Source organism: Triturus cristatus, chromosome 4_1 (assembly GCF_964204655.1).
Source record: "Triturus cristatus chromosome 4_1, aTriCri1.1, whole genome shotgun sequence".
Classification (NCBI taxonomy): Eukaryota; Metazoa; Chordata; class Amphibia; order Caudata; family Salamandridae; genus Triturus; species Triturus cristatus.
Genome location: NC_140585.1, coordinates 1176892243 through 1176904690, shown reverse-complemented (window position 1 = coordinate 1176904690; position 12448 = coordinate 1176892243). Strand labels below are relative to the sequence as shown.

The window sequence follows — 12448 nt, the reverse complement described above, 5'->3', positions numbered from 1 at the left end:
GTCCTCCTCTACGGCTGAAACTTGGGTCATATCTATCTGCCCGAGCTTGGCGGCATAGGGTGAGTCTGCATAGCGGGTTTGGTGATTTATGTTTGTGGATTATTTCCAGTGATTTCTTGATTCTTCGTGGAGTGCTGTGTTTTGCTGCATTGGGTGAGTATTCAAGAGAAAGGAGGCATGCTGCGCCCTTCTCTTCCAGTGACTTCTCAGTCTCCCCTCCTTCACAGCGTCCTGCCAGGGAGGGGGGTTATGACTGTCTCAGGAGAATTATCAAGGAGACGCTGTGTTGGACCTGGCCCCTCTGGCAGGTCCGCCCCTGAAGTTTTTATGCTATATGTAACCTGGGGATGGTGATTCCCCCTCTGAGTGAGTGTGAGGAGAGAGCTACCTCCCCTTCCATAGGAATACATGGGGAATGGATGAGTCCTCAGTAGTTCCCGGTGCGTAGGGTGTGCAGGGTCAAGTCGGGTATGGATGAACTCGGGAGGTTGAATGCTGCGCAACGGTATATGAGGTATGAGTGTGTCTAGTGCAGAAGTCCCTCTTTTGGAAGTTGGCATATTTGTGGAATATGTGCCTGGCGTATGATTGGCCGGGGCTGGCTGGTGAGCCTGGCTCCCAGGATCTGGGAGGGTCTGCCCGGTGGTGAATGGAGTGTTTAGCATACTGATGTGAGGGGAGGAGTGAGCCTGGGTCTGCTTGTGGATTGACCGTCTGGTTTGAGTGTCATGAATGAGGCTGGGTTTTCCCCAGACACTGCTGGCTCCACCCCCTGGGGTGCGGCTGATGTTCCTAGCCTGGCCAGTGTAAAGAATCCCCCATAACCAGTTCCAGCTGGTTCTCCCCCTGCCTGCCCCTTCAGACCAAGAATGTGTGTATAAAAAGGGTGCTGGGACACCCTGGACTTGTTCTTGTTCTCCAACTTGAATCTACCCGGAGCTGCTGCTGCTGGGGCTCAGGGGTGGCGTGCCTCCCTGGGCCCTGCCCTACTCCTGGACTAAGGATGACCCCTTCCCCTCGTTGGCGCTGTTGGGCCCCCCTGAGGTCCTGGACTACCGACGGACTTTGGTAGCCTGCATCTAGCGCTGGGGGAGCGCTGTCCCTTCTGCCCAGCGCCTGGAAGCGCTGCTCCCTGCCCCTGCCGCTTTGGGGTCCTTCACTCCTGCACCAGCGCTGGTAGCGCTACATTCAACGAGCCGGTGCCCACCCGGCGTCTACCCCGTGCTCCCAGTGTTCGATACCCCCAGCGAGTGCCTACCTCGCTTTATTCTCTGCCCGTGTGCCTTACGAGGGAGCCCACTCCTCGTCGATTTCTCCCCGAGTTCACCGCCGCCGCCCGGGACCCTAGTGACGTCATCCCCGGGCCGCGCTGGTATTGGCTGCCGGCCCGGGATTCCCCACTGGCGTCATCCCCCAGGCCGCGCCGTGATTGGCTGCCGGCCCGGGAGAAGGAGGAGAGGCCGGCCGAAGGAAAACGACGTAGCAGGAGCGGCGGGAGCTCACTCCGCGCCCCTGCGATACCCCCGTGAAGCTGCTGACCTTCCCCGGGGCTCCCGAGAGAGAGAGAGCCCCGGAGCACAAGGAGAAGGCTGGCGCCGCGAAGGAGACCGGCGCACCAAAACCGGTGAGTGCTGCTGCGAGCCCCAGGGAGGAGGGGCGTCGGGACACGTTGTCGGTGTCCGCCCCCCCTCGAGTGAATCTCCGGTTGTGCCCGAGGCCCAGGAGGCCTCCCACGAAGCTCAGTCCCCCGAGAGGGACTCCGCGTGCCCCCCCCAATGATCTGAGCCCTGCGAGGCTCCACCTGTGGCATTGCCCCCAGAGCCCAAGAGGCTCCACCGTATCATTGCCCCCAGAGCCCGAGTGGCCCCACCCGTTGGCACTCTTTTCCCCAGGGCCGGTAAGGCTCCCACGGGGTCCCTCAGTGGCCCAGCACTTAGTGGGCCACCGCTACGTTTAGCTTTGCCCCGGGCTCCCTGCCATGAACATCGAGACACTTGGGCACCTTGCCCCAGAAAGGCCCGCTGGCCTGTGGATTGCCATGGACCAGGTCTAATGTGATCCCTACACGTATTCTGTGTTGCACCTCTACGGGTGCTCCTGTTGTTGTGTACCTTGTCCTATTTTCCCCCCTTGAATACCAGATGTCCCCTATGTGATTCCTGGCCGTGGTCCCTTGGCCCTGTGCTGTACCTTCTTCCCCGAAGCCCCTACCCGTGCCCCTGGCACCTTGTACGATGTGTGTTCCTATGTGTCCTGCTTAATACAGAATCTATTTTTCATATATATATACTTGGTGTGGAGTTCCTTTGTGGGAGGCCCGGGAGGTTGTTGTTGGTGGGTGCGTGCGCAAATGCTTCACACGTCCTCCGAGATAGGCCTGGCTGCCCGCGCCGCATTGCCTAGAGGGCGAGCAGGGGTCGACCTTTCATAGGAGTGGTGGTCTCTGACTGGCTGTGGCGCAAGCCCTGGCCGGCCGGGGGTCCCATTTCCTACACTGGTGTCAGAAGTGGGATCCGGACTTGTGTTTGCGCAGTACCCCAACGATAACTGGCCTCCCTGCAAAACTCTGTATTGTACATGGTCGCAAAGAAAGGAGATTATTGTTTTAAGGGGTTACGTAAATGTCCGCTCTGTGAAAGATGTGTTCGAGTCAGGTGTCCCCCCCGTACCCCGCTGAATATGGTTTAGGCGTCAGGTGTCGCCCTGGCTGAATTGACGTTACCCCGCTGAATGTGTTGGAGGCATCATGTGTTCCGTGCACCGCTGAATGTGTCTGATGCGTCAGGTGTCCTTCCTTACCCCGCTGAATGTGTTGGAGGCATCATGTGTTCCGTGCACTGCTGAATGTGTCTGATGCGTCAGGTGTCCCCCCCGTACCCCGCTGAATATGGTTTAGGCGTCAGGTGTCGCCCTGGCTGAATTTACGTTACCGCGCTGAATGTGTTGGAGGCATCATGTGTTCCGTGCACCGCTGAATGTGTCTGATGCGTCAGGGTCCTTCCTTACCCCGCTGAATGTGTTGGAGGCATCATGTGTTCCGTGCACCGCTGAATGTGTCTGATGCGTCAGGTGTCCCCCCCCGTACCCCGCTGAATATGGTTTAGGCGTCAGGTGTCGCCCTGGCTGAATTTACGTTAAGTTGTATCCTGGACAAGGAAGACCTGCTGGCTCGGCCGCGGCTTGCCTTGGGGAGAGCTGAACCTTGAGACCTGCTGGCGCTGCCGCGGCTCGTTTTGTGAAAGTTATGGTAGTTGTATCCCGGACAAGGAAGACCTGCTGGCTCGGCCGCGGCTTGCCTTGGGGAGAGCTGAACCTTGAGACCGGCTAGTGCTGCCGCGGCTCGTTTTATTGAATTTATGTTAAGTTGTATCCTGGACAAGGGAGACCGCTGGCGCTGCTGCGGCTTGCCTTGGGGAGAGCTGAACGCTTAGTTCCCAGGTGGAAGACCAGTGGAGGGAGGAAGTTCCAAAACTGATAGGAAGGTGTGTTCTGAGGGTGTTCCCCCTGGGAGGACGCGGAACCTCAGAAGTAGAGGTAGGGTGGGGCATTCTTGCCCGTGACCTCTGGCAAGCCTGAGGGTGCGGACCCTAGGTGGAAGGAACAGTGGTAGGCGTGGCTACCCTGAGAAAGGGAGTGGAGAAGGGCTATTGTGGGCCCGGGGTTACCACCCCCCACTCCGGATTAGCAGGGACCAGTGGTATCTGGGGAGCCCAGGGCCTGGTCCTAGTCACAGACAACTAAGGCGTACCAGTAGGATAGCCTGGTTGGGCCTATGTCTTTATTGTTTTTCATTTTTTTCACATTTTTAGCCTGTGTGTGTCTATCGGTCCAGGTAGGCGTTGAACTGGAGGGTGGCTCGGTAGCGCGGGCCACGTCCATGTTCTATCGCCCTGCAAGCAGGGAAGTCCATCACGGTAGTGATTGGTCTACCCTGCCTTTGGGCTGGGAGGGACGTGTGTTGGACCTGGCCCCTCTGGCAGGTCCGCCCCTGAAGTTTTTATGCTATATGTAACCTGGGGATGGTGATTCCCCCTCTGAGTGAGTGTGAGGAGAGAGCGACCTCCCCTTCCATAGGAATACATGGGGAATGGATGAGTCCTCAGTAGTTCCCGGTGCGTAGGGTGTGCAGGGTCAAGTCGGGTATGGATGAACTCGGGAGGTTGAATGCTGCGCAACGGTATATGAGGTATGAGTGTGTCTAGTGCAGAAGTCCCTCTTTTGGAAGTTGGCATATTTGTGGAATATGTGCCTGGCGTATGATTGGCCGGGGCTGGCTGGTGAGCCTGGCTCCCAGGATCTGGGAGGGTCTGCCCGGTGGTGAATGGAGTGTTTAGCATACTGATGTGAGGGGAGGAGTGAGCCTGGGTCTGCTTGTGGATTGACCGTCTGGTTTGAGTGTCATGAATGAGGCTGGGTTTTCCCCAGACACTGCTGGCTCCACCCCCTGGGGTGCGGCTGATGTTCCTAGCCTGGCCAGTGTAAAGAATCCCCCATAACCAGTTCCAGCTGGTTCTCCCCCTGCCTGCCCCTTCAGACCAAGAATGTGTGTATAAAAAGGGTGCTGGGACACCCTGGACTTGTTCTTGTTCTCCAACTTGAATCTACCCGGAGCTGCTGCTGCTGGGGCTCAGGGGTGGCGTGCCTCCCTGGGCCCTGCCCTACTCCTGGACTAAGGATGACCCCTTCCCCTCGTTGGCGCTGTTGGGCCCCCCTGAGGTCCTGGACTACCGACGGACTTTGGTAGCCTGCATCTAGCGCTGGGGGAGCGCTGTCCCTTCTGCCCAGCGCCTGGAAGCGCTGCTCCCTGCCCCTGCCGCTTTGGGGTCCTTCACTCCTGCACCAGCGCTGGTAGCGCTACATTCAACGAGCCGGTGCCCACCCGGCGTCTACCCCGTGCTCCCAGTGTTCGATACCCCCAGCGAGTGCCTACCTCGCTTTATTCTCTGCCCATGTGCCTTACGAGGGAGCCCACTCCTCGTCGATTTCTCCCCGAGTTCACCGCCGCCGCCCGGGACCCTAGTGACGTCATCCCCGGGCCGCGCTGGTATTGGCTGCCGGCCCGGGATTCCCCACTGGCGTCATCCCCCAGGCCGCGCCGTGATTGGCTGCCGGCCCGGGAGAAGGAGGAGAGGCCGGCCGAAGGAAAACGACGTAGCAGGAGCGGCGGGAGCTCACTCCGCGCCCCTGCGATACCCCCGTGAAGCTGCTGACCTTCCCCGGGGCTCCCGAGAGAGAGAGAGCCCCGGAGCACAAGGAGAAGGCTGGCGCCGCGAAGGAGACCGGCGCACCAAAACCGGTGAGTGCTGCTGCGAGCCCCAGGGAGGAGGGGCGTCGGGACACGTTGTCGGTGTCCGCCCCCCCTCGAGTGAATCTCCGGTTGTGCCCGAGGCCCAGGAGGCCTCCCACGAAGCTCAGTCCCCCGAGAGGGACTCCGCGTGCCCCCCCCAATGATCTGAGCCCTGCGAGGCTCCACCTGTGGCATTGCCCCCAGAGCCCAAGAGGCTCCACCGTATCATTGCCCCCAGAGCCCGAGTGGCCCCACCCGTTGGCACCCTTTTCCCCAGGGCCGGTAAGGCTCCCACGGGGTCCCTCAGTGGCCCAGCACTTAGTGGGCCACCGCTACGTTTAGCTTTGCCCCGGGCTCCCTGCCATGAACATCGAGACACTTGGGCACCTTGCCCCAGAAAGGCCCGCTGGCCTGTGGATTGCCATGGACCAGGTCTAATGTGATCCCTACACGTATTCTGTGTTGCACCTCTACGGGTGCTCCTGTTGTTGTGTACCTTGTCCTATTTTCCCCCCTTGAATACCAGATGTCCCCTATGTGATTCCTGGCCGTGGTCCCTTGGCCCTGTGCTGTACCTTCTTCCCCGAAGCCCCTACCCGTGCCCCTGGCACCTTGTACGATGTGTGTTCCTATGTGTCCTGCTTAATAGAGAATCTATTTTTCATATATATATACTTGGTGTGGAGTTCCTTTGTGGGAGGCCCGGGAGGTTGTTGTTGGTGGGTGCGTGCGCAAATGCTTCACACATCCTCCGAGATAGGCCTGGCTGCCCGCGCCGCGTTGCCTAGAGGGCGAGCAGGGGTCGACCTTTCATAGGAGTGGTGGTCTCTGACTGGCTGTGGCGCAAGCCCTGGCCGGCCGGGGGTCCCATTTCCTACACGCTGCTGGAGCTAAATGTGGTAAAAGTGCCGCGAAAACTGGTATTTGTCGATGGCTCAGCCGATGTATACTCTTTGTCTGATAAGGAGCAAGCTGCAGTCCTGGATGAGACAAACGGGAAGTACATTGGTAAAGATTTACTTCCTGTACTTTCTGGCGCATTTGGAGAAGAATATGGGGTTCCAGGATGTGGAATCCTCTGAACCTCCATCCTCAGGTGTTGGTCTTTTGCATCAGTTCCAGCAGTCATCACAGACGGATTTCACTATACCTTTATCATTGGGTGTTGCACAGGCAGGCGCGGCCCGTGCAGGAAAGAGCGGTGAGGCAGGGTGGGGGGAAATTCAACATAAGAGGACGAGGGAAACTTAAAATAAAAAAAAAGAAAACCATTTAAAAAAAAAATCTAAGTTTCCCTCATTGGCGTATGTCAAATGCCCCTCTACCCCACCCCCGCTCGTACCTGCACGGGCCACACCTGTGCGCAGGGAATGCAAATACCCAGATAAGATTCTAATGCCTAGGTTCTTGGCTAAATTGTATCCAATTACAGATATGCAGAAGGTTTTGCCAAATTCAATTCCAATTGATTCTTTTGTCGCCAGTTTGGCGGGGTGCACATCTTTGCCAGAGAACTCTGTAATGAGGGATCAGACTCATAAGAAGGTTGATTCTTCCTTGAGGAAGGTGCACTCAGTAACACATCTTGCTTTGCGAGCTGGTATCTATGGCACTTATATCTTGCAATCATTGATCAGTGACTTCAAACAACTTATTAAGGCTGGGGAAAAGGGACAAAATGCTCTTCCTTGCTAGAGGGTATTGAAAGACAGGTGGAATACATGTCTGATGTTTCTTTCAATGTGGTGCGGGCCACTGCCCCGTCTTCTGGGGCATCTATTGCTGCCTGCCGCAACTTGGTTTAACAAGATTGGCACACTGATTCTGGACAAATAACTTCTGAACTGTACCTGCCTTTTGAAGTTTCCATCCGGTTGGAGGTGAGCTGGAGTCAAAATTGCTCACATTAGTTTGCAGTCCCCAGCGGTGTGGGCAGAGCAGTGACCCGGCTCACCCTCCACAGTAACTGCTCCCAGGTACTCGCGGCTACCAGGATTCAGTTTTGTGGTTTCAGAGTAGACGTTCCACTCCATTTACAGTGACAATCACTCATTCTATAACATACATTAATGATCAAAGTAACTGTGTTTATTTAGAAAATGGATTTTCAGAAGGAAAATCCCCCAGAGCTCTTAACCAAATTGTCATTAAAAAGGGAGTAAACTATGAATGTATCATTTAACCTGCATAGGTAGGCAGGGTGTGGGGCCTTTCTCTTACAGTTTCAGCCGTTTGGCCAGCATAAGTAGGCATACACTTATAAGTCTTTCTTTTACCATAATAGTAATTGGGAATAGGCTTTCTCTTACAGTAACGGAGGTTGGGGCTGCATAAGTACACTGACGATGGGAGGGGCAAGACTTTCCATTGCAAACACAGTTGACCAGCCCACTGTCATCCACACTCTAAAGTCCGGAATATGATTCAGTGGCAATGTCCGTCACTGGTTCTACTCCTACCGTTTCAACTAACAGCAGTTTCATCACATGAGCACCTCCAGGTCCTGAAAGATCTCTATCACCTGCAGAGTCCCCCAGGGTTCCACTCTCTCCCCTGTCATCTTTACCCTCTACATGGAGCCCCTTGGAGCTCTACTCACAGATAACAACATTAATATGGTGATGGATGATACGGAACTCTACTTGAAATTCTCCTCTGTTCCAGACATCCAATACCTAAAACACTGCCTGCATCTCCTCCAGACCGGGATGTCCAGGGCCTACCTGAAGTTTAACTCAACCAAGACAGAAATCCTGCTTTATGCTGAGAACAACAAGAAAGAATTAGTAAAAACCTGGTTCAACTACATGAACCTTAAAGGCTTCGAAACCCAAATTTCACCCAATGCTTTGCCCAATAACCTGGGTTTACCCTGGACACCAACCTAGCTCTCAAGGAACACATTGCAAAAATAACAAGATGGCCTGGTTCCAGCTCTCTTTTCTTATGAAAGTAAAACTATTTCTTCCAGAAAGAGACTTCAGAACTTCTGTTTAAGCCCTTGTACTCTTGCATCTGGGTGGTGGCAATGTCCCACTCCATGACCTTATAAACTCCACACTGGCGCCCTTCAAATAAATTCTACATGCTGTAGCATGTCTCTTTCAGTACCCAAAGTAATATGGCCACATCACCCCCCATCTTGAACTCCATTGCGTTGCTTTACTGGCCGCACCATCTTTAAAATCAGCTAAATCATTTACAAACTCATCGTGACCCGCAACCCAGTTTATCTTGCAGAGAACCTCACCATCTCTATTCCCTCCAAACACACTTGCAGCCAGGACACTATAAGACTGGAAGAGCTGTCAATAAGGAAAAAGAAGGCAGCAGTCATTTTTCATCTATGCACTAGGGATCTTGAATTACATTCCTATACACATCAGGACCACCCCAACACTGCAGCAATTTAGGAAAGAGTTGAAGACACACCTCTTTAAAGAACACTAGATCACAGTGCAGTAACAGTCCACAAACCAGCCACCTCTCCTTTGACTCATTGGTTGTATGCTTACCTTTGACCAAGTAGAGCATCAGACAGACTAGTGGTTGTCTGTCGGCAGACCAATAAGGTTCTGTACTCTGTCTGAGAAACTGCGAGTGGAGGCACATGACCCCATGTTTGCGGGTGACAACAACAGTGATCTGATACATATTCAGCGTGGCACACTGGTTTATTTTTTACTTTCTATTATTATTTTTGATGGTCACTGACTTCTGTTGCAGAGTGAGACTATTCTAGATTTGGTCCTGAAGAATGCCACACAACTCATAGTAGGGTTTTAGACTGGCAGAAACATGTCGACCTTTTCAGAACTGATGGATTAACTTCATATCCCCCTTATATTTTGGGGACATTAATAAAGTGTAGGTTTATTCCACCAAGACATATTTTTAATCTTTGCACCACCTACACTACACTCTGCCAGATTCATCTGCACCCTGTTATCTCGCATAGAGCCCTAACTCTAACAAAAAGCTTGAATAGCTCCTCCCTGAGTCAAAGTTGTAGCTCACACCACTGACCTTCGGGATGTGGTGTGAGGAAGAACTCTATGACAAACTATGCAACCTAAGGGGGGGGGGGGGTGAATGTTTTGTTCCTTAAAATAGAAATGTTTCTCAAATCTATAGACATTCTGGTTTTGTGAATTATTCAGTGTGGCAAGTTCTATAGACTTGATGCATTTCTTTTGTTGTTCTATTGGGTTATTGTGTTGGGAGTTATGCATCTTGGGTATCCCACTGGACCCCCCCTGTGATGACAAGACCCTTTTTAAAAACAGGCACTGAAGACCTTTTTAGGCTACCTAAGGATCAGGAAGGTCACAAGGACAGGAACATTATATTTTCATTTAACTGACAGAGAATGAAATAAACAAAAATTAAATACAATATCTGGAATTAAGAGCAAGCGATGCACATTTTTATTCATAGAAAACACGCCAACTCTCTAAAAATCAGTAGATTAAAAAACACCCCATAAGAAATCAACTGGTTGGACATATTCATTCATTCTATTCAGCAACTTGTAAAAGGGTCATAAAGTGTAGCTGGCCTAGATGGAGAGACTGAAGGAAAGAGATAGTTTGGTTTATTTTGCAACAATCTTGCAGCAGTGAGCGTTGGTCCAGTCAATGTTAGCGCACTGGCAGTGACAGGTCTGTTTGCCTCTGATGTCCCAGGAGCCACAGGCCATCCCACAGGCACAAGCATAAGGAGTGTAATCTGCAGAGTGAAAGGAGAAAATTGTTACAAATAGACTGTCAACTTGAGGGCTGCTTAGGCTCACAGATCAACACAGCACACAAAACTCATGACATGGTTAGTAACATCACTGATGACATCACTGATTACATCCTTCAGTGATTGAGAGTGTTTTCTAAAGTTAAACATCTATACTAATTTACCGCAAAAGGTAAATGTGTATGCTGTATGTACTACTAATGAGTGATTACATGTTTTAACATATATTATGTGAGTGGCTGTGTGTATTTGTGTGTGAGTGGATATGTGAGTGACTGTTTGGGTATGTCAGTGGCTGTATAGGTGAATATGTGGGTGGGTGAGAATCTGAATGGGTTAATAGGTGGGTGGCTGAGAATCTGTATCAGTGAATAAGTGGGTGTGTGAGTAGCCATATGGGTCTGTGAGCGAGTGTGTGAGTAGCTGTATGGATTAGTGAGTGGCTGTGTGAGTGGCTGTATGGGTGGTGAGGGGTGTGTGAGTGGCTGTATGGGTGAATACGTGGCTGTTTAAGAAGATTTTGGGTCAACAAATGGATGGGTGTTTGAGTAGCTGCATGTGTGAGAGAGTGGCTTTTTGAGTAACTGTATTGATGAATTAGTGGGTGTGAGAGTGACTGTATGTGTGAGTGAGTGGCTGTGTGAGTGGCTGTATGGTTGAGTGAGTGGCTGCTAGAGTGGGTATTTGGTTAATTGAGTGAATGTGTGTGTGGCTGTACTGGAGACTGAGTGTCTGTGTAAGTGGCTGTATGGGTGGGTGAGTAGACATGTGAGTGATTGTATAGATGTGTGAATGGAAATGTTAGTGTGTGTGTGGGTATGTAAGTAACCTTGTGAGAGGCTGTAAGGGTGAGTGACGGGGTGTGTGAGTAGGTCTTTGGGCATGTCATGGTTCTGTGAGTGAGTGAGTGAGTGGGTGTCTGAGTGGTTGTATGGGTGTACAAGTGGTTGTGTAGTTAAGTGAGTAGGTATCTGAGTAGGTCTGTGGTCGAAGTCATTAGTGATGTCATTTGAGATGTCATCAGTAATATCATCAGTGATGTCACTAACCAGATCATGAGTGATGTAATATATGAGGTCATAATCAGTGCATTGCAGGGGCGAAAGTTATGGTTAGCTCAGATACTATAACTGCTGAATTTCACTGGTTTTGTATGAGTGACACCAGAGCCTAACTATAATGCCCCTGTAACCTTTGTTTTTTCAATGAATTTCCAAGGTTTGTTAATGTTGTTTCCTAACTATAATGTCCCTGTAACCTTTGACTTTTTTTGTGAATTTCTATAGTTTTTTAAATGTTATTTCCTAACTATAATGACTTTCTAAATTTTATTTTAACTTTATTTCCTAACAGTAATCTGCAACCTATGTCAGTGAGTGTGTGAGTGGCTGTGTAGGTCAGTGAGTGGGTGTGTGATTGGCTGTCCAGGTCTACGAGTGGAAGTGAGAGTGTCTGTGTGGGTCTGTGACTGGGTATGTGAGTTTCTGTGTTGGTCTGTGACTGGGCATGTGAGTGTCTGTGTGGGTTTGTGAGTGGGTGCTTGAGTGGCTGAATAGATCGGTGAGTAGGTGCATGAGTATCCGAAGTGGATCTGGAAGTGGGTGCGTGAGTGTCTGACTAAGTGTGTGATTAGGTGTTTGAAAGGGTGTGTCAGTGTCTTAGTGGGTGTGTGAGTAAGTGCATGAGTATCTCAGTGAGTGTGTGAGGGATTTCATGAGTGTCTCAATGGGTTTGTGTGGGAGTATCTCAGTGGGTCTGGAAGTGGATGTGTAAGTGTCTCACTGGATGTGTGAGTGGGTGTGTGAGTGTCTCAGTGGGTCTAGAAATAGGTGAGTGAGTGGCTGAGTGGGTCTGTGACTGGGTTTGTAAGTGTCTCAGTGGATATCAGTGGGTGCATGAGTGCGTCTGTTAGTTTGTGTGAAAGTGTCTGAGTGGGTTTGTGAGTGCTTGCACACGTGTGAGGCAGTCTGTGAGTGAGTGTATGAGTGTCTTAATGAGTCTATGAGTGGGTGCATGAGTCGCTGAATGGATTTTTCGAGTGCTTGTATTAGTGTGCAAGGCAGTCTGTGAGTGAGTGCATGAGTGTCTGAATGAGTCTGTGAGTGGGTGTGGTAGTCTCTGAGTGGGTCTGTGAGTCAGTGCTTGAGTCTCTGAGTAGGTCTGTGAGAATATGAGTGGCTCTGTGACTGGGTGCATGAGTGTCTGAGTGGGTCTGTGTGTGGTTATACATGTCTGAGTGGGTCTGTGAGCGGGTGCATGAGTCCGAATGGGTATGTGAGTGTCTGTGAGAGTGTCTGAGTGGTTCTGTGAATTGGTTCATGAGTGCCTATGTGGGTTTGTGTGCGGGTGTGAGAGTGTCTGAATGTGTCTGTGAGTGGGTATGTGAGTGGGTCTTTGAGTGGGTGTGTGAGTGTC

At 51.7% G+C, this 12448-nt stretch overlaps 1 protein-coding gene across 1 annotated transcript in view; it reads right to left on the bottom strand.

Annotated features, from left to right (window-relative positions):
* Window positions 1-9686: 9686 nt before the first annotated feature.
* The window catches only part of LOC146856297 (resistin-like), a 55074-nt gene continuing 52312 nt past the window's right edge, over window positions 9687-12448 (bottom strand). Inside the window, exon 4 of the mRNA XM_085654397.1 lies at window positions 9687-10015. Within this exon, the coding sequence (XP_085510523.1) occupies window positions 9882-10015 (134 nt within the window). The 3' untranslated portion in view covers window positions 9687-9881. The remainder of the gene's footprint in view (window positions 10016-12448) is intronic.